This window comes from Neospora caninum, chromosome X (genome assembly GCF_000208865.1).
Source record: "Neospora caninum Liverpool complete genome, chromosome X".
NCBI lineage: Eukaryota > Apicomplexa > Conoidasida > Eucoccidiorida > Sarcocystidae > Neospora > Neospora caninum.
In genome coordinates, this window is record NC_018396.1 from 5,633,881 (window position 1) to 5,655,213 (window position 21,333).

Here is a 21,333-nt window from a genome sequence, read left to right on the forward strand (position 1 = left end):
TGTGACTGCGTGAGTATTGAACGCGTTTTAGTCACTCTTGGGGCGTGTTTATGTTGTGCACGGTTTCTCCGACGAATCCTGGAGCTGTATGAATGTGTGGCCGTTGCCTCACAAACTGCAGCTCTGTTCATCATCGACGTTTTATGGGTCGACCCGCCTGAATTTGCCAGAGACCAGTGATTCATTCCTGCTTTTTGCTTGATTCTTACGTCTCGCTTTGCACACTCGGGACTGTTCGGAGCCCATATCTCGCACCGAGAGGCGGTCAACCATCAGCGCGTTCTACCTTTTTCCGAGCCATTCTGCCGAGCTCCCTCCCTCGTGCCTGTCTCTCTGCACACAGCAGACTCAAGTCTGCATGAGTGAAATATTTCTGATTACGCACTTTCAGATTCGTGAGACTCTTTATTTAAGCGTAACTGCTGGTTCGCTCCCGATTTCCTCACTCCTTTTGCCGTCGCTCTTGAGCGTTCCTTGCGGCGTGGTAGACCGGCACTCCTCAGGCCCCACTGCCAGCAAAAGCTCTCGTCGTCTTTGCTGCGTTCCCGGGACAAAAGAAGTAAAAGAGGCGAAACTGATTGCATGCGGTACCGGTTTGTTGGAACCGACCAACTTGCCTGCTGATGCTGCAGATCTAGATTTACCTCAGCGCCGTCTGCGTTCCAACACGCCCTTGCTCAGTTGGCTGGCCTCCGAAGCACTTCTAGCCGCGCGAAGTATGTTGTGAAGCCCAGATCAGGTGTCTTTTGCGTGAAAGACCCAATACATACTTCACTGAAAGGCAGCACATAGCCTCTCAGTTTCACAGTCTTCAAAATCGATGCTGCGCGCCGGGCATGGCCACTCGCCACATACTCCCCCCGCTTAAAACGCTTTCCGCTCTGTGGCGACGTATCCTAAACTGGGTTACGCTAGGAGAATCCTGAATTTCTGTTTTCTTTCGAGTCAGCCGAAAGATTCCGAATCGCCCTTCAGCCGCAATTTCCATGTCTCCTCCGTGCGGAGCCCGGATTTGCACGACTGGAAAGGCCTGCGTGTGCCAGTCCGGACCTTCGTACGCTTTGTCAGATCTGACCGTTTTCACGTGCTGTGCGTGAAGAGGCACTAGAGTCTTTTTCTGAAATGCTCGCAACCCCTCTTCAGGCCGACCGGAAGAACGGCCCAACACAAACAGACGTGGCAAGCGAAAGTCTTTTGGAAATCACCGTCAGCCGCGAAGAGCCGAGACGTCCGCAGCTCGAAAGGCGTTGGCGGGGACCTAACTCGCGAGTGCAAATGCGCCAGGGCCGCCGACATATTTCTACAGGAAAGGGATTTCGGGTTGTTTCCGTGTTTCGGCTTCGGCAAGACACTCTTGTTTCTTTCTGGGAAACAAGAAACGCGCGATTTCAAGTCGGCGGTGGAGGCCTCCGCGAGGCCCCCCGTGTGATGGAAAAGACATGTGGCAGGATCTGAGCTAGGAGGCCGAGGGCGCGAACGTTTAGAAATGACAGCACATCTGGTTTCTTCTTGGGCGACTGAAACTGTGGGTTTTTGACTGCGTACCGCCACTGCGCACCTTTTCCCTATTTTTTCTTGGGTTGTGCTCTCGCGCCTCTTTGCTCCGCGTGGAACCCATTTGCGGGCCTCCCCATTCGAGTTTCGCATTCGAGTTTCGCGAGGCTAAACCCGGTGCAGTTGAGAAGTGGAGAGAAGTCAGGAGTGGAAATGTGAGGAAAGAGATGGGAAAAAAGCACGGGTAAACCCCCTCGCAAGGGACACCCTCTCCTTCCGGTTGTCTCTCTCCCAGAGGAGCTCGGCAGCTACCCGCACATTTCCCCCCCGTCTGCACATCACGTCGGAGAGAGTTTCTTCGGGACATGTGCAGCCATCAGTCCATTGCGCCTGCCGATGGTCCGTTTTCCGACCCAACGTTGTGCGTTGTCAGTGGTTTGAAATTGAACTTGCGCGACCCGCGGAGTGAACAGGTCGCGTCACAGAGAAGCGTTTGCTTTTCCTTTCTGCTGTCTTGCGTGCGTGCCCCCGTTCTCCTTCGTGCGCATGCAGAACAGTGTGTAGTAGGGTAGGGCATGGAACCCTTCGTTCTTACACATCTGCTGGCCGTTCTCTCTCTCGAAGTCCCGTTCCTGTGTCCCCCTCTGGGACCACCTCAGCTTCTTTTCAGCCGTTTTGCTTCGTTCCCTCTCCGCGCCCGGGTTCCATTTACCCTCCCTCGTTCGGTTTTTCTGTCGCGCGCACGCGCGCGCGTCTCCCTGGTGTATATACTCCGCGCGGGTTCACACCCGACTGGGAGAGAGGGTTCTTTTCTCGGCACAGCGTTCGTCTTTTCGGCGTTTTTCGACGGGACGTTTTTCTGTCGGCTCGGGAACTCGAAACACGGCGTGGTTCCACGAGGAGGCGCCCGGTTGAAAGGCCTTTTAACCTAGAGTCATGTGTTCATCTTTTCTGTTTGTCTGCTCTCGGCCCCGGTGTCCTCTCCCTATCGGACAACGAGCAAAGGGTGACCGTGGAAGAGAGCGGTTCGATAACCACTAGCTCCGCCTTGGGACGATCCTCAAGCGTCTGTACCCAGGGGCGTGGCGACCAGGGAGCAGAGTTTGGCACAGGAGCGAAGGGGGAGAACCCGTCCTGCTGAGCGCGCGAGAGAGGGCAGGGAGACTTCCTTAGCGAGGAATTCCGTCTTTGGGTGGCCCTTGCCGGCGTTCTCGGTGTCCAGATCTTTTCTCCCCTCTTTTTTTCTTTCTTTCCCGTCCTTTTCTTCGTATTAAACATGAGGGCCAAGAGTGAACGCGTATACAAGCCTGGTGCCAAGGAGGTACGTCTTTCTGCAACTCTCTAAATCCGTGTTTTTTCTGTCCAGCTCTCTCCGCCTGGAAGACAGGAGGGAATCTCGAGCTCGACCGGCGTTGTGGGGTTTCGGGAAGACGTATCTTTCTGCATTAGCTTTTCCGGAAAAGAGACCTAGTGAGGCCTTCCGCGCATTTTTTAGACACCCATTCTTAGGCAAATGCTCTCGAAAAATCACGTGTCCGTGGAAAAAAAGAGTCGCCATTCGGCAGGAGAGTGTGCCGCTCGAATGGGGGTGCGCCGGACCGTTCGACGCCCGCGTCTTCTGGTCGTTTCTTTGTGCATTCTTGCATTGGCCCGCGTCTACAAAACCACGTAAAAGAAGGGCTCCGCGCCGTGCTGCTGTCTTTTGCAGCTGACAATCAAATTAACTAGCTGCGTTCCACCGATTTCTTGTTTGTGGGGTGCCCGTGTACACCCAATGTGCTGACACTGTGCATCGCTGGGACCGTCGCCACCGCAATTCCTTCTCTTTTCTCCACCAGACGGAAAGAGCACCTGTCGGCCTCATGCGCCCGTCAGCTTTTTAGCTAAAAATCACCGAATGGCTGCGTGTCCTCGCTTTCCGCTACACCGCGCGCACGGGCCACACTGAAGAACCAGCTGTCTTACGGGGGGGATGCGGTCGCTGAAAACCGTCACTTTTTCTCCGCATCTGTTAGAAAAACAACTACCGTTTGTCGGCTCATGGGACCTCTAGTGTCTCCGGCGATTTCGCTCCGCTCTCGCTTCTTCCCGCGTGTCCCCCCGTGCCTCTGAACCGCTCAGGCTGCGCTGTGCTGCCGTTGCCTGTCTTCAGGAGTGGCGAGTGGTATACTGGATCTACCCGCAAGAGAAACTGAAGAACAACCGCAAACAGGTTTCTTTCTCATCGATCGTAAGTCCGGCGCGCTGCCTCGTGTCAAATGCGCGACTGCTGATATATGGATGGGCCGTGCCCGGGGCCCAGATTTTCCCACTGCCTACACGCGCCTTGTACAAATGGAATCACAACACGCGTCGCCAGAACTTTTTCTCTGGGACCCTCTCGAACGAATGAGCTGTCTAGGCGTGCACGTTGCGTGGGGGGCAAAGCAAGGCACCCGGCCGTTCGCAAAACGAAGCCCGAACGGTACATTTGCTGTCCACACAGTTGAAAAAGACTTGAGCGACGCAAAAAGAGCACAGTCGAAACCGTATATGCTTCTTGGCAGCCGTCGTCCACAGAAAACGTTTGCCTGATCGTTTTTGGTGCCGTGTTTCCGTTTGAATACGCGTTCTGCTACAATCCCTGGTCCTGACACGACCTGCGCACAGTCTCACCCACAGATATAGCGATGTACAGAGTTAGATGTGCAGATGCGCGGCTGCATACATTGAAATTTGCCCACACACGAAATGTTACATTATATATATTTACGTATGTATATGCATAATCAGGTGCGCAGATGTATCCTTCCATACCTTGACAGTATGTCTCCACCCCTGTGGGGAGCAGTGTCGTCTTGGGCGGGCTTCTGGTGTCTCCCTACTCGTGTGGAGAGGGTCGGCGTTTCTCTGGATGTGGGCGAGCTTGGGATGCTTGCGTGGGTGGCGGAGCTGGCCGCGTTCACTCGAGAGTGTCTTACGATTTCGCCTGTGTTTGCAGAAATATGGGGACCAGGGAGCTCAGAACAAAGCGTGGGCAGTGATCCGGTACATCAACCACTACGGGCGCGTGCCGGAGGACATCAAGAATCCGCCAATGACTCTCGAGGCGTGCTGCAACTTGTGTTATCCGCACTGTATCAAAGAGCACGTGGCTTCGTGCCCAAACTGCGTCGACCCGCCTACAGAGCGTTACCACCACGGCTCGCCCGCGGTTTCTTGCGCGAGTTCGTCCGCGGGCCCCTCGCCGGGCTCCTCGAGCGCGGTTTGGCGCCAAAAGTCGAGTGGAGAGGAAAGGCCCCGGAACGGCGAGGCCGGCCCTAGTGACGGTTCGGGTCTCTCCTCGCCGGCGTCTGCGCATCCGCGGTCGCAGTTCCCGTCAGGTGTCCACACAGAGAGTGGAGGCGAGAAAGACGACGACGCCCTCTCGTCGCTGCCGGACCTAACGCCTCTCGACTCCCTCTCGCCGGTGCTGTCGGCGTCGCCCTGCGACTTCCGCGGAATGCAGAGACCCAAGGAGTCCGGGGAGAAGTCGCCTCCACTCTGCGGCCGGAGCCGGCGGAACTCGATCGCCAGCTTCGCGGGCTCCACTGCCTCGCCCTCCGTCGCCGCGAAGCCCGGACGGCCTTGCGAGTCGCCGCCGAAGGCTGGCAGCAAGCTCCGGAGCGGGACCAGCAGTCGACGCAGCAGCGTCTCGCTCCGAGCCACGCAGTCCGGCAGTCAGGTGCGGGGGCCCGCGAAGGCCCGGCGGCTCGACACTGGCGACCGCGCGCGCCCGTGTGGAACGGATGACGGCGACTTTGACGACTTTTCTTCCTCTCCAGACCTCAGCAACGTCAGCGTGTCCAGCAGCGCGTGCTCGCCCCTCGTGGGTGTCTCTGCGGGCCGAGGGGCCTTCCAGGGCAACCCTCCCTTCTCGCCGCTTCTTCTCCCCGGCTCGGCTGCGGGTCGGGCGAAGACCGAAGGCGGCGCGAGTCTCAGCGGGGCGGCGCGGTCGGGGCGTGAGACGCCCGACCAGCCCGCGCCCACCGCCACTCACTCCTCCGGCGACGAGGCTGCAGCGAGTTCAGTCGACGAAGGCGCGACTGGAGGCCGCGAGTTTCCCAAGGCGCGCCCAACCCGAGGTCGACGGCCTTCCGTGGGGTCTTCTGGAGGCGAGCCGCAGGGGCCCAATCGCGAAGAGGAGGGTGGGGCCTGGGGTCACGACTCGTCGGGCTCGATGTCTCTTCTGCCGCCCCCCGCCTTCTCGCCTTTTGGGCCTCAACAACAGAGAGACGAGCCTTTCGCGTCAACTTCGCAAAACAGGGGCGACCGCGCATGCCCGCCCCCTCTGGCTGCGCGAGGCGGGCCGTCGGGACGGTCGCTCCTCGCCGACGCAGTCCAGCAGCTCTTGAGAGGCGCGAGTCTGCGCACGCACTTGGTGTCGGGCGACGGCAACGACGAAGCCTCAAAGAAAGATCCCTTCGCGGGGCGCGCCTCCGGGTTCGTTCGCCCCACCGCTGAGTCCGGAGGCAGGCCGGAAGAGCGGCCGAACGCGCTCGCGTCGAGTGCGGAGGCCCTTTTGACGTCTCTGAGAAACGGGATGAATCTCGACCAAGACCACGGGACCCGGGGGCCGGGGACTGTCTCCCTGGCGTCTACCACCGCGCTGCTGGCTGCAGTCGCCATGAGAGTCAAAGAGCGGGAAAACGCAAAGGCCAAAGCTGCCGAGGAAGACTCTAACGGGGTGTCTGGGCTGAGCGACGGATCGAACAGAAAGTCGACGGAGGCGGTCTCTCTCCCGCGCGCAAACGAGGGGGTTCCCCAGAAACCTGTGCCTTCTCCGGCAGGCGCGAGTCCGCCGGCGGGGCGTGCGGCGTGGCGCGCAGTCTCCGGAGGGCCTCCGCCTGGGGCGCAGGTGGCCGGCGAGAAGAAAGTGAAGGACGACGAGGCCGACCAGGACGAGCAGATCCAGCGCCTCCACCGCTTTTTGAACGCGAACGGAATCGTCGTGACGGAGGCGTTGCAGGCCGCGGCTTCCCGCGGGCCCCGAGGAAAACTGCGGGCAGTAGACGAAACCGACAAGGCGCTCGCTACCGTCAGGGGTCGGCCCGTCCCGGGGGCGAGCGGGAACGCGTTTCGGGGCGCGCAGCGGCGAGGCGCGAACGCAGGGCGCGAGGCGTGGAGGCCCGGCGCTCAGCTGGGCGCGGGGGCCCTGAACTTGTGCTCGCCGCAGCGGCGCGAAGGCGCTCCGGCCGTTGACAGCTGCTCGGGCGAGGGCGAGGAGAAGCCCAGTGGAGAAGAGCGGAAAGACGAGGGCGTGGTGAACGTCTATCAGGTGTATGCGCAGCACATTCTCCACGATATGGTTCAGAGTCAAGTGGTCGGGGCGCGCGAGGGCCCCGACCCGCTGAAGGAGTTGCTGCATGCGTCCAACTTCTTCGCCATCGACGCGAGGAAGCGTTTCCTCCAGAGGGCAGGGTGCAAGACGAGACGCGACGACGAAGCCGACCGGCTTGGCTCCGCGACGCATGCAGGCAGGACTGGCGAGAGCCCGCCGTTGAGCCCGGAGCGGCGCGCAGAGTCGCGGGCGCCGACTCCACCTGCAGACGTTGCGGGAGGCCAGCCGGCCTTTCCGAGCTCCTCTCGGAGCAGAGGCTATCTCCCGTCCGCGGGTGCGGGGGTGACGACGCGCATGACGACGCGCGCGGCGACACGGGCCAGTCGCGGCGGGTGCGGGGCGACGCACGCCAGTGGCGCGGGCGAGGAAGAGAAGGAGACCCCGTGGATGTGCAACGGCGTGCCGGTGAGCTGTAGAGATCCGTTCCTGAGCGAGGACAAAGACACACAGCAGTACTACAACTGCGGGCAACCGTGCGGCGGGAGCGACTGGGGCGACCGGCGGCTCGTGGGTCTGGGCGCGGGGCTGCCGACCCGTCGGCAGGGCCTGCGCAGTGGGGCGGCGGAAGAGCGGGGGCCCGGCGTGGGCCGAGGCGGGCGAGACGAGGAAGAGGAGCCGGGGAAGCACGAGGAGACGGAGGAGGAGGCTGACGGGAACGACCCGACGACGTTCAACTGGCAGGCGAACTCGGCGCTCCGCCAACAGAGAGCGGCGCTGAAGCTCTTGAAGGAGATCACGCAGTGGGGGTGGAAGTCCATCTACGAGCACGAGGACTTCTTCCTCGAACAGCTCGTCAAGAAGCAACTGAAGACAGCCGCGCGCGTCCTCGAGAACGAGATCGTGAAATATTCCTTCCCGCAGCTGTTGCCGGTCTTGGGTGACGCAGACCGAGATGTGCGCCTTTCAAAGGGGCGAAGCCGCCGGAGGGACGGGCTCCTGGCAAGTTGGGGCCGGGAAAATCGGGCCTGGCTGCGCGCCGCGGGGAACGAAGAAGCGCCGAGCGGCGTGGCCAACGCCGAGGAAGAAGACGAGGGAGAAGGGGAAAACGCGCCGCAGCGAGAGGTTCGCATCGAACCCCAGGACTTCTTTTCGGGCTGCGACTCGCCAGTCCGGTGGGGCGCGGGAGAAGAGGGCCTGCCGCCGGGGGGCGGCGAAGACCGGGACGGTTTCCGCTCTCCGTCCGAGGACCGGTGGCGAGGCGAGCTTATTGTGGAGCAGGAACACCACATGATCCACGGGCCGATGCGAAGAGACAAGCAACTGGGCCGCGCGCAGCCAGGCCCCTTTTCTGTTTCCGCGAAGACGTCGTCGCTCTCTACAGATTCCGAGTCGGGACAAGCCCAGTTGTCTGCCCGTTCGAGCTCAGGCGTACAGACGCCCCCTGAGGCAGCCGTTTCCGGCGAGGAGCCGGCTGTGGGATCTCTCTGTGAAGCGACGGCGAAGCAGTACCTAGAGAACCCTGAGGAGTATGTGCGCCTTGTGGCCCGCCAGGGTGGCGCGAAGCGTGAGTCGTTCGTGACTGTGGCGGAGGCCCTGGCGTCGACAAAGCGGGCGAACGTCTCGGGGCGCCAAGGCTCAGATTCCGCGGGAGAATGCCCAACAGAGCGAAAAGAGAAGACCCCCCTCAGTCTCGAGTGCCTAGCGCGCCTCCTTGCAACTGCCGCTGCTAATCGGCAGAAGGCTTCAGCCAACACGGAGAACATGCGTCGCTGGCGACCGCGGTCGGAGGCGACGCGCGATACCCCTGGAGCCCAAGGCCCCGGAGGCGCGCAGCCGGCGAGTGGGGCGGGGCCCCGGCCCCCCGCGAGCCGCGGGGGGCGACCTGGCCCGTACGGCGTGTCAGCTGCGCCTACCGTCCAGTTGGGGGCGTCTCCTTCGGAGCCTGCGTTGCCGGCTCGCCTCTGGAACGCGCTGCGGGGACACAGCAACGCGGCCGAGGACGCGCAGCCCTCGGCATCTCTGTCTCCTCCCGAGGGCGACTCGCACAGCGCGGAGGCAGATCACCGCACGACTCCAGCAGGCAAGGGCTCCCCGCTCCCGATGAAGGCGTGGCTCGAGCGATTGCTGGCGGCGGCTCGTCAGACAACCGGCACTGCGGCCGAGGGGCAGAGTCCCCCGCTGTCCCCTCCGTGTGCCTCGCCCCTCGATCTCAAGGCCGCCACGCGGTCTTCGTGTGCGTCGGCACTGATTGACCAAGTGACGCGGCTGCTGGCGAAGCGACAAGAAGAGAGGAGACAGGCGCAGATGCGCGAAGTCGAGAGGAAACTCTTGCAGATGCAAGAAGAGCAACGCGACAAAACGGTGAACTCCCAGCTCGCACTGGACGCCATCGACAGGCGGACCCGCGGGCTCGCGGGGCTGGGCCCTTTGGAGAAAGGCGGCGCTGCCGGCCTGTCTCTTCGGTCGGCCCAGACACCGCAAAGGAAGAAGGCTCCGGAGGCTCAGACGGCAGGCTGTGAGGGCCAGGCGGCCCAGCGATCCGGCGCGCCTGTCGGTCAGGTCGGGCTGTCGCAGCTGCGCAGAGGCGAACTCAAGGGAGATTCGTCGCGGGGCCTCGGGGGCGCTGGAGCCCGGACCGCGTTCGCTGGCGAGACCCCACAGGCGACGGGCGTGACGGAGACAGTCAGGCAGGGAGGAGACAGACCGGCCGGAGACGCGGAGCGAAGGGGTGGGGATCACGTCTCGAAGGGCGACGCGGACCCGAATGTGTGGCCTTCGAAGCCCGAGACGAAGCCACCGAGGCCGGGGGAGCGGCGACTGGGCACGGAAGGGGCGAACGGAGAGGGCCTGTGTGGTGTCTCGAAGAAAGTGTCTCCGATGCTTCTCGCCACTCCAGGGTTGAGGGGGAACCCGGGCAGTATGCCGGCGTTCAACGCAAGACCCGATAGCGGACTAGGCGAGGAGACGTACTCAAGTTCAGCTGCCTTCGCGGCGCGAGGCGCACTGTCTTCTTTCGCATCGGCGTTCAGATCAAGCGCCTCGCCTCTTGTGACGAGCTCCTCGATGGAAGAGCGGGGCGCGTGTTCAAAAACGGGGACAACCGCAGGTTTCTCGGCAGAGAGCGGCGCCGGTTTGACCAGCGAGGGAGTCAGCACGGCGCACACAAGCGCTGCGGCGTCGCCCTCGTTTCCTGCAGTGGCGGCTTCTGCCTCGGGAGGCACGACCCACGCCCAGGGCCCCATCCGGGGGGTTGGGCCGTTGGTGTCGGAGACCGCAGCGGCAGGCCAGGCGGCGGAGCTCCCACGGACAGAGACAGCGCGGAAGAGAGAGCGAGAGACTTGTCGGGAGATTTCAGGCAGCGCGCCTGCGAAGCACGCGCGGTTGGACGAACGGGAAGCGAAGAGCGAGAGGTACCTCCCCGAAGACGCAAAGAACCTCAACCCCTTCCACACAGTCTTGGAAGGCTCTGGAGAGATCAACAGCAGCAGTTCGGGCTGCTTCTCGCTGAGCGACTCCAGTGGGGCGTGGACCGGCGAGGAAGTGTCGACGAGTGAGGGGAGTCTCGCCGTGTCCTTCTCGGCGTCTTCCGTGTCGCTCTTGGGCCACCGCGAAGAGTCGTCTGAGTATCGATCCGCGGCAGACGTCTTTGAAGAGAAGTCCGGCCACGAGGCCAAGGGAGACGAGAGCCTCGCCCGCGAAGACTTTGCGGCAGAGCCGTTCCTACCCCGGGCAGAAGCTGTGGGGTCCAACGCGCGCGCCGACTAGGCGTCTCGAGTGTATGTACACGCGCCCACACACATGGGACAGGGAGACAGCGGGTCGAGACCCAAGGGTCTCTCAGGCGCGGGTTGGGAGGGATCGGAAGACGCGAAAAGCCCGGGAGAACCGCCCGGCGTGAGTTGAGGCAGAAGCAGGAAAACTCGCGCTCGCAGCCCAGACTGGGCCTTACAAAAACCAAGCAGGCGAATTGCAGGCCAGAGAGGGGGGGGGGGGCGGGGTAGTGCGGAAAGGCGAAACAGGGAACCGCCAGCTTGCAGCCGGCAACAAGACACTCACAGAGTCCGGTCTTCAACGCATGCGTCCCATATAGTTATATGCATATATATGTATGTATGCATGTAAACCTATAAACATATGTGTGCTATTCTACTCGTTTCTTTGCGCATACGCACACAGAGTACGTCTTTTTTTCTTCTGTAACTATATGTTTTTCAACGGCCGCCTCGAACTAGACTCTCGAATGCAGATATGCGCTTTTTAAATGGACCTTGGTATTTCAAGTTCTTCCTCTTTTCCGGCCTGTGCCGGATTTCGGATGCTCTCTCGCCTCATGTCTGAAAGACGTGTGTGGAAAGGAGAGGCCAGGTTGCAGTGCCCGACTCGCGGTTTTTCCTCCTTCCGTCGCTCACGCATGTGTGCCTTCCACAAGCAACCAGCCCCGGCGAGGAGCACGGCGCATGCGCCTTCCGTTTTCGGCTGTGTGCGTCCGCCCGGTGCGTCGGCGCGTGTGTCGTTTCTTTCTTCTGATTGGAAGGGTGACCCGAGAGAGTTTCTTCACAGGCCGGGTTCGCATTCTTGCAGGCACATGCCTGCTCACACTCTCTGTGTTGATCTGGATGCTTGGAGTCGCGGGCGCGTGCGTGGCACTAGCGTAGGGTATCACGCGCAGATGCGGGGGCATAGCTGTCTTGGTTCCTCTCTAGGGTGGTCCCGTGCCAAGTCTCTCCCGTCCCGGTGGAGAGAGGAGAGAGTGGAGAGCCCGACAGGAGCAGTCAGGGCGGGCGGTCACACGACTGCGCTTTTCCTGGAGAATGGAGGTTCGGGAGTGTGCCTCGTGCATTCTGTTCAACGCAGCCAAAACCAAGACACATATGCGCCTTCGCGGGGGAGAGTTTTGCGAGGAGTCGCTGCTCTGGAGACGGAGGGTGCGATCTACATGTGTTCCTTTTTCAGTCGCGTTCCTTTCCACCGAAGTCGCTGTCGTTTTCCCAGCGGGACAGGGAGAATCTGGCGACCGGTACCGTGCCTACGAGGGGCGCGAACGCGTGCATCCGATTTTATCCTGGGGCCAGACCAGCTTGTTTCCGCTGTCTCGCACCGAGATGAGAAGCAGAGCAGGGAAGGGATGGCATGTTCTGCACACAGGCGCTGGCGGAGGAGGGCGAGCGCGCCTCCACGTGTATGTGCGTGGCATGCACAGACAACACAAACGCGACATTTGTGCGTTCCTTTCTGGATACATTTAGACTCGCAGAGTCCCGCTTTACAGACACACGTCGGTTTCAAGTGTTTATATTCGATGGCTGGAGCTCACGATATGGCTGACGCCTCTGTATATATTGTTTGCCTCGGTGTAGAGGTGGGAAATGTTTTTGTCGCTCTTCTTCTGCGCTCGTTTCCGTCGCTCCCTTTTTAAAAGTGGAAACCGAGAATTGCTCGTCTCAAAGTCTTCAGAGGGGAGAAGGTCGCTGCTTCCCTACGTTTTCCACTCGCGCGTCAGCGAGAAGAAAAGGTATTTCAGACTCGATTTTTGAGGTGTTTCAGAACCACGACTTTCCGGAACACAGGAAAGATCCCGGCTGTGTATATATGCGGCGCGCGCGTTTCGCCTCAGCTCCACTTCCGCCTTGCGTTTGTTTTCACCGATTCGGCGTGCTGGTGACGCCACAGACGTCTTCTGAACAGACGCAAGGAGCTTCGGAAGCGTCTGTTCTCGATCCGCAGAATCAGCGACCCGAGCGTGAGTTAGCTTTCGAAGAGAGGGTAGACGGAGCGCTCGAAGCCAGCAAAGGGAGAAGCAGAGAACGACTGAGGGACGCGCTGAATGATGTTGCGCACACACACACCCTTTTACTGTCTTTGCGCTCGTGTTTTCGAAAGCATCGGGGATTCTTCCCGGAAACAGCCAGAGAGGAAAGCGAGGCTCGGTGAAAAAGCGCGGCTTGCAGCGAAGGACGGCACAAGGAGAAGCGGCCGAAGAAGCGACAGTGCAGAAAGGTTCTACTGCCTAGGTCCATTAGTGAACTCTTTTGGTCTGATCCGAAGTACGCAGTGCGCTAACTCGATACACAGGACGTGACAAAAACGTCGCTAGATTTGTGTAAATGACAAACACGCAGCAATTTTAGATCGGTGGTACAAAAATACCAAACCGAACACTAATCAACTGAGTTAAATAACACGGGGAAGCTTAGAAAATACAAGGAAATACACGAACGAGGAGGGCAAGACTGACGCAGCAGAACCAGAGTCGCCGCGCGGCTTTCTGGAACGAGCACCTGCTTGCACTGAACGGACACCCCACCGGAGATGCGTGCGTGACTGTTCTTCTCGGCCTCGTGGAAGAACAACAGAGACACAACAGATTTCTTGGCACTTTTAAAACTCAGAGGTACAAATGGGTGTGCAAGCGCAAGACTCAACGCAGCCTCCTCAAACACACAGGCTGGCGACGAGAGAGGCTGACAAAAAAGAGGCCTAGAAACAGTCCCAAAAATCCGATAATACCCAATATATCCACCGATATATATATATATATATATATATATATATAGTTGGAACTGTATCTATATCATTCGACGTCCAGAAGATCCAGAGGTGTATATGGAGTCTTCGGCGTTTGTCACTGCGCCAGGGAGACGTGTTCTGTCCAGAGTCTCAGAAAAGGGAAAAAGGAGCCTCGGCGAGGGGAGAAAATCAGATGCAAAGGTGTTCGTGTCTGATCGCGGGTCTCCTCTTTAGTGCGCGAATTCTCTTTTTTAAGTGCGAAGACAGGCAAGCGGGCAAGACCGATCAGAACTCGGTGAAGAGAGGCACGTGCATGCGCTGTGAAAGGGAAAAGACCTTTGTCTGAGGAAGAATCACCTCGACAGGGGGTCTGCAGGCGCTCTGTAAAACAATCCCCAAGTACATCGACACCGTGACGCAATACCTCCGTTTACCCACGCGCTCCCGTGCCTGTCGCGAAACCCCGAGAAAAGACCTTTCAGCACCGAAGCAAATATTCACCTAAACAGAAGAACACTTGTTTCTAAACCAATATTTCATATATATATATATATTCGGGCGGTTGGATCGGTCATTGCATGCGGGATTTTCTTCAGAGATGAGGACGCTGACAAAGGGAAGGTTCGCCGACGAAGAGAGGCGACGAAGGCTGCGGAAGAAGCGGAACGTCGTTTTTTCACTGGACGCTCAAACACGCGAGGCACTCGACAGAAATCAAAAATGTAGAAGAACCAACTCAGCCGCCAGGAAGCAAAGAACGAAAAACGCGTCGACAGCACCAAAGTGGTGCATGGATACCCCCACGAGCAGAAACGACGAAAGGAAGAAACGAGAGTATGGGAAAGACACAGAAGAGAAAGGGAAGCACAGAAGAAGGCCAGGTGAAAAAGGATAAAACACACGCCGCTCGGAAACGGAAAACGCACATAGTGAAAACGGATAAAACACTCGCCGCTCGGAAACGAAAAACGCACATAGTGAAGACGGATAAAACACTCGCCGCTCGGAAACGAAAAACGCACATTCCCCGTCTGTCCGCTCACGTACACACTCAAGTAGGCATCAGCGTGTCAATAAACAAATACGCCTATATATATATATATATATAATACAGACGCATGAATGTCTGTACATATATACACATGTAAATGTCTCCAAAAGAGAGGCAGAAAAAGTGAAACACTAGGATCCAGATTTGCATACTTCTTGGCTGTGGTTCATAGGATACTTTGGGCTCCACATGCTCCTCACTCTCCTGTTTCGTGGTTTTTAACCACTTCACAACCACCCCGCCCATCCCTAAAGCATGCAAGCAGGAACCTTCACTGTCCGTGCTTTCACGACACCTTCCCTCACTGTCGCCTTTCTCTCCGTCTCGACTAGCACTTCCTCCTCTTTTCTTCTTCTTCTTCTCTTTTCTTCTTCTTCTTCTTCTTCTCCTCTTTTCTTTATCACGTCACGCCTCTCGCTGGAGTTGAGCGCCTCAGACGTACTTGCGGAGATACTGGTCAATTCCCGTGAAAGCCACTGCGGAAGCAAAGAGACGAGACGTTTGCAGCAGAGAAGAACACAGGCGCGAGAAGTGGAAGAGAGACGCATGGACAGAGTTGGGAGCGAGGGAACAAGAACGGCAAGACAGGACGCGAAGAGAGCGTCTCCAGCAGGTTGCCGTCTCTCCACTCCGGCGAGCGAAGACCGCGACTGGCGGGGAGGAAAAAGAGTGAGAAAACTCTGCTCGGCTTCCCTCTCTAGAAACACGCAGAGAGCCGCAAAGCAGGAAGATCAACTACGGAAGGAAGACACAAGGAACAAGCTGAAGAGAGGCAACCCCATACACTTTCTACGCGCAGGACACTCGGCGACGCAGACCCCGGGACGCAAAAGAGACTGTGTGGAAGATGATGTCCTCGGCACCGTGAAAAGGTTGGAAAGAAGACAACGCACCAACGCGACCAAGCAACAGCGGGGGATTCAGCAGAAAGGGGGAAAACTTACGAGAGGCTGTGGCCGCGTACGCGCCCAAGACCTTCCAGGACGCCAGGGATTTGTACAGCGCGCCAGCAGCAGCACCGGCGATCGGAGCATTGGTCGGTTCGTCTTCGCGGAACAGGCCGAGGAGGTTGTTGAAGCAGCAGTAGAAAAGAGCTGCGAATTCCGACACGCACGAGAGAGATCTTTTTCACAAAGTCGACTAGCGGAGAGAAGACAGGGCTGACGCGACTGTGCTCTTTTTTTTGGAGAAACACCTCTTCGGGTTTGAAGATTTCTGTTCTCGTTTCGGAGAAGACCGCCCGCCATTCTTGCTCCTCTTTCTCGTTTCATTTTCTCTGTTTTGCGCTCTTTTAGGACTTGTCCGTTCGCTTCTTCGAGAGCGGTGCTTACTGATCGTCCCGAGTTGGGCGCCTGTCTTTGGGGCGTGTTCGCTGCAGCCGTTGAGGATTGCGTTGATGCGCAGGCGAGCGGTAGCGCCTCCTCGCTTCAGACCGACGCCGAATCCATACAGGCCACCGAGACTCAGACCTAAAAGGGGCGAGAAAACACGAAAACCGAGTGTCTGAGAGCAACGAGAAAGAACGGGTGTCAGAGGAAAACGCGAAGGAAAGGGCGAGAAAGAAGAGGCAGAGGAGACATGGGCGACACGAGGAGAGGAAGGGAGGGTGAAAACGGGTGGAGAAAGCCACGAAGAGGAGAGGAAGAGATCGACAGGCGAGGAACAGCAGGTAAACGGGGAAGGCCAGGAAGAGACAGAGACAAGACAGGAGAGGGTAAAAGTGAGGAATCGAAGAGAGCCACCAGAGAGAAAAGCAAGACAGGTGCCGAGGAGCCCTCCAACCTCGGATCCTTCGCAAAATCTTGCAGAAACTGCGTCTCACGACCACGACGGAGAGCAGAAAATCGGTTAGAGCAGAACCCAGGTTGCCACACTTGGCGAGAGAGGCCAGCTTTGCGCGTCTCGTTTGCCGTTCGGCCGCTGCAGATTTCGTCTCACCAGCCGCGTAAGAGATGCCGGCGGAGTAGGTGATTTTGTCTCCGAACTGCTTTCCATATCCGTTGAGGTAGAGGTCTCCGGCGAGTTTCGCAGGGTGCGAGGAGAGAGAGAGAGACGGCTGGGTCGCGTAGAGCGAAGGCGAGAGAGAGGAAGACGGAGACAGGGGCGACGAGAGAATCGACAGATTCGGGTTCACGCCGCCCGTGCGCAAATAATCGTCATCGACTGGAGCAGCCATCCTGGCAAGGAGAGAACAGGAGGCGAGGAAAAATGCAGAAAAGAGAGACGCGACGCGAGAAAAAGGGGAGACACGCGCCCGCTAGGCCTTCTCAGAGTGTAGGGAGACACCGGAGACTATCAAAGCAGAAGCCCGGCCGTCTTCAATTTGCACCGTCTCGCGGTCGCTGATGCGACACTCAGGGCAGTTTTTGTTCTCGCGCGAGAAGGCGAGAAAGAGAAGAGAAGGCGAGAAAGAGAAGAGAAGGCGAGAAAGAGAAGAGAAGGGGGGAAAGAGAAGAGAAGGCGAGAAAGAGAAGAGAAGGGGGGAAAGAGAAGAGAAGTGGGGAAAGAGAAGAGAAGGGGGGAAAGAGAAGAGAAGGCGAGAAAGAGAAGAGAAGGGGGGAAAGAGAAGAGAAGGCGAGAAAGAGAAGAGAAGGCGAGAAAGAGAAGAGAAGGGGGGAAAGAGAAGAGAAGGCGAGAAAGAGAAGAGAAGGGGGGAAAGAGAAGAGAAGGGGGGAAAGAGAAGAGAAGGCGAGAAAGAGAAGAGAAGGCGAGAAAGAGAAGAGAAGGCGAGAAAGAGAAGAGAAGGGGGGAAAGAGGTCACGAAACGAAAAGTTGCAGTGGAGGCGAAGAGAGGAACGGACAGGAAAAGCAGAGAGAGGACGAGGGGAGAAAGTCGTTCGGAAGGTCTCGACAGACGGCTCTCCACAACGCCCAAGCTCTCTTCACAACGGTCCTCGAGGGGACAAGGAAGTAGGGAGCGAAGACTGGATAGCCGCGACAAGTCATAGGCGAGATTCGATGCAAAGAACACGTTCTCCTCCACTGCGACACGACGAGGAAGAGGCTGCGGCGAAAAGCGGAGAGATGTGCTCGGGAGGCGAGAGGCGGAAACAAACCGGCTGTCAAAACGGCGCGATGCGAGAAAGACAGCCGAGGCCTAGGGGAGCATCCAGCGAGATGTTTGAACGCTTGGACGGCTCTTCTTCAAGAGAATTTCTTCAACGCCCAAACGCGAACGGAAGCGGAGCGTTTGTAAAGGCGGGAGCGAGACAAGACACACGAGGTCGCCGCGAGAGAGAACAGGCGAGAGGACGAAAACGAAAAGAGATCTCGGAAAGGAAAGCAGAGACAAAAACGCAGCCTGGAAGGAGAGAGACCAGTTTTGAAAAGAAGTGGCGACAGCGTTGACTCCCAGAGAAAGCGAGGAAGGGACGCGTGCGGGGAGAGACGTCGCATCTTTTTTCCAGGCGTGCGCATGCGCCACGATGCATGCGTCGGACCCTGGCTGGTCGGTGTCTCGGTCTCTTCCGCTTGTGTTCCGTGTCTTCTTTGCTTTTTGTTCTTTGGCGGGCCCTCAGCGTTCCGTTTGTCTCGCCGCTTTCGAGCGGGATGTGTACGACTTTTCCTTTTTTTTGTGCATCTGCGGTCTTCTCGTCGCCCGCCTCTTGACCCTCCAGCGATCGCACATCTGGCCGCTCGGGAGTCGGCGGAAGGGAACTGCAGAAAGATCTTCTCCGCCACAGACGCTCACACCTTTTTGCCTTTTCCGTTTTTTCGTCTTTCCGTCTCGAATCTGCCCGAATCCCCTGCGGCTCAGCACGACGCGTCCAGCTGGGCCCCGCCGCTCTCGACCCCGCCGCTCGCGACTGTCTCTTCTCTTCACTCGCGTGTTTGCGGAAAAAGAGTGGCTAAATTAATAGAAGCCATTCTTCAGCGTCTACTTTGATTTCCATTCTTTTCTACTCCACAAAAATTACAAAAAGTGGCTGTATGATTATAATTCATGAAATTAATTCCACGTCTACATTTTCAAGAAAGTAAAGGCTCCAAAATCCCTCTGCGAGGCGACTTTCCTCCCCTTTCAATCTCCTGGAAGCCTCCACGACGAGAGAGAAAGCAGAGAGAGAGAAAGGAGAGAGAGAGAAAGGAGAGAGAGAGCGAAGGAGAGACTCCGAGAGGAAGACCGAGAAGGAAGAGAGAGAAGGGAGACAGAGAAGGAGTCCAGATTCTGAGATTTCCGTTTTCACTGAGGCGAGAGGAGAGAGAAAGGAGGCGACCAGAGAGCGGAGCGGGGCACTGGATCTCGCCAAACGCGAAGGAGGGAGGAGGCGGAGAGTCAACACGGGGCAGAGGGGAGGCGATGCTCGACAGACTGGCGGACGTTTCTTTCAGTGATTTTTTCAAAAATGCACGGCCGTCTCAAGAAAGCGGAGCATGCGCTCGGAGCAGCACAACAAGCAGAACAGCGAGAGAGAGTCAAGAAGGGCGTCTTTCTCTTTCGGCACTTGCTCGACCAAAAAAAGAAAAACTGCTTCACTCCAGAGAACTTTGGTTCTACCGGAAAGCTCCTAGAAGTGTCTCCTGAGATCGCTGTGCTCTGGGCATATCGGCGGGTCATGCTCAGCCACTTCGTCCAACTCTTGAAATCTCCGCCGTCGCCGACACCATCAACTTCCGTCTCCGCATCTTCTTCCTCTTCCTCTTCCTCCTCTTTTCCCTCTCCTTCTTCCTCCTTTGCTGTTTCCTCAGCAGGTGTCTCTGATGCGAGAGACGCGACGGCAGCCTGTCCGTCTACTTCAGACTCGCCTTCCACAGCGGAGACCGCCCTGTGTGTCCCGAAGGATGGCGAGAAGACCCTGGTTTTGTTTGGCAGGAAATTCGATTTAGACGGAGATGGCCGAGCTGCGGAGCGCTTGCTGCTGAGAGAGGAACTCAAAGTAACTCTCGAGGCGATAGGGAAGAAAAGTGCAAAGTCGTACTGCGTTTGGAGTCACCGAACGTGGACCCTCGGGCAACTGTTAGCCTCCTATCTGCATGCAGATGTGGCGTCTTTGTCTCCTTCCTCGTCTTCCCTCTCTCCTTCTTCGTCTCTTGTCTCTCGGAGAGGTGGAGCGGAGAGGCAGGAGGGAGAACGAGATGTTCTGGGGTCGGAGGGTGAGCGAGCGGGAGACGGGGAGGGAAGGCTGGCGACAGGCGAAGAGCCGCGCCACGGATCGACAGAACCCGACTTCAGAGCGGCACTCGCCGTCCTCGACGAAGAAATCGAACACTGCAACACACTGCTTCTTCGGCGTGGCGAGGACGGCCGCAACTTCCACTGCTGGCAACACCGCTCGCAGATTGTCGCCTGGCGCGTCGCTGTCGAGGAGCTGCGCAAGCAGAGGACAGACAAGTCCCTGAGAGGAGAAACGGCTCGGCGAGAAGCTCTGGAGATGCACAGCGAAGAGAAGACGCAGAACGGGTTTGAGCACAGGAGTGCAGCCGCGGTCGGGGTCGAGAGCGCGACCGGCGAGATGAAGGAAGCGCCGACTTGGGCAGAGCGCCAGGGAGGCCTGGCGGCGCGGGAGGAGCAGAGAGGCGACGGGCCAGCGCAGGAAGGAGCAAGGGGAGCGCCAGGAACCAATGAAGGCGAAGAAGGAGAAAGCGCCAAACAGATTGCTGCGACACTGGAGTTGACCAAGGCCTTGATCGACAAAGACTTCAGCAACTACTCGGCGTGGGGGCGGAGAGTGGATGGCCTTGCGCCTGGCCTCGTCAACTGGGATGCAGAGCTCGACTGGATATGGCAGGTGCGGGAGGGGCGAAGCAAAAAGACAGGGGGGGGGGGGGGGAAGGCAAGAGAGAGAGAGTGCGGTTTCCAGTTTCGCAGAAGCGAGAAGACAAAAGAGGCAGTGGTCTTTCTCTCGCGGTCCAGTGCACGTCTCACCGCTGCTTTCCTTTTCGCTTTGTTTTCTCATGCTTTCTCTTCCCCGTTTTGCTCCTGTTCAGGGACTCTACACGGAGCCGGGAGACCAGGCCCTGTGGAAGGTGTACATGTCCCTCCTGGACTGCCACGTTTCGCGTTTGTCTCCTTCTCTCCTCGCGCTTTTCCCATTCCCGGCTTCTTCCTCGCCGTCTTGTCTCGCGCTGTGCTTCTGCTTTTCGACACCTTGTTCGATCGACGCCGCGCAGTCGCACTGTTCGCTCCTCTTTCCTGGCGACAGCGGACGCGACGCTGAGCCCGATGCAGGTATTACGCGAGGACCGTAGACCAGAAGAGAAGACGCGCCACCAACTGTACACTGGCGCATGCACAGACGACCTGGCGATTCGCCTGCGAGTATCTGCCGAGGCGTGTGCGGTGTTAGACTCCTCCTCGGCAGCTCTCTCTGGGGGAGCACAGACCCGTGGAAGGGACGAAAGAGAAGATGAGAGGGAGAAGAGAGAGAGATGAGGAGAGAGATCAGGAGAGAGATGAGGAGGGAAGAGAGAGAGGAGAGAGAGAGGAGAGAGAGAAGAGAGAGAGAGGAGAGAGAGAAGAGAGAGAGAGGAGAGAGAGAAGAGAGAGAGAAGAGAGAGAGGAAGAGAAGCAACAGAAAGGAGAAGGTAGAAAAGAGAGAAACGAGAGAGAAAAGAGGGGCAAGGGAATGAAAAGGAGCAGAAGAAGATTGAAATTGAAGAGGAAGAACACGAGCTAGGCGCGCAGCGGCGAAGAGAGGGCGACTCGAAGGATTTTACATCCACAAAGACAAACACACAAACACACACGCCGCTATCGAATTGAGGGCGCGCGTCTCTGTTTTATCTCTTTTATTCCTGGTAACAGGCAACAGACTTCGAGGCGTCTGGAGACCCATGAATCCTCTCATGGCGGACATCACAGCCGGCGTCAACCCAACGTAAGTGTGCAGGAAATCGCCGGCACGTCTGCCGTCGCTCTTCCGCTTGTTGCCTTTTCCGGGTGTGCCTGTCCGTCTCCCCCAAATTTTAGATCGTTTTCCTCTGACTCTTGCCCGCCTTTTCGCCGTCTTCCTCTCATTGTCTCTTGCTTCATCTCTTCTGT

At 58.2% G+C, this 21,333-nt stretch overlaps 2 protein-coding genes across 2 annotated transcripts; one reads left to right on the forward strand and one right to left on the reverse strand.

Moving 5' to 3' along the window:
- Positions 1-2,770: 2,770 nt before the first annotated feature.
- On the forward strand, positions 2,771-10,558 carry NCLIV_051390 (conserved hypothetical protein; the record flags this gene model as incomplete). The annotated part of the gene is made up of 3 exons (XM_003884693.1): positions 2,771-2,815; positions 3,647-3,724; positions 4,475-10,558. The coding sequence occupies 3 exons, from the start codon at positions 2,771-2,773 to the stop codon at positions 10,556-10,558; spliced, it is 6,207 nt and encodes a 2,068-aa protein (XP_003884742.1).
- A 4,225-nt stretch (positions 10,559-14,783) lies between these two features.
- On the reverse strand, positions 14,784-16,527 carry NCLIV_051400 (hypothetical protein; the record flags this gene model as incomplete). Its single annotated transcript, XM_003884694.1, has 4 exons — positions 14,784-14,827; positions 15,296-15,445; positions 15,683-15,820; positions 16,290-16,527. 4 exons carry the CDS (start codon positions 16,525-16,527, stop codon positions 14,784-14,786), a joined length of 570 nt encoding a protein of 189 aa, XP_003884743.1.
- Between the last annotated feature and the right edge of the window lie 4,806 nt (positions 16,528-21,333).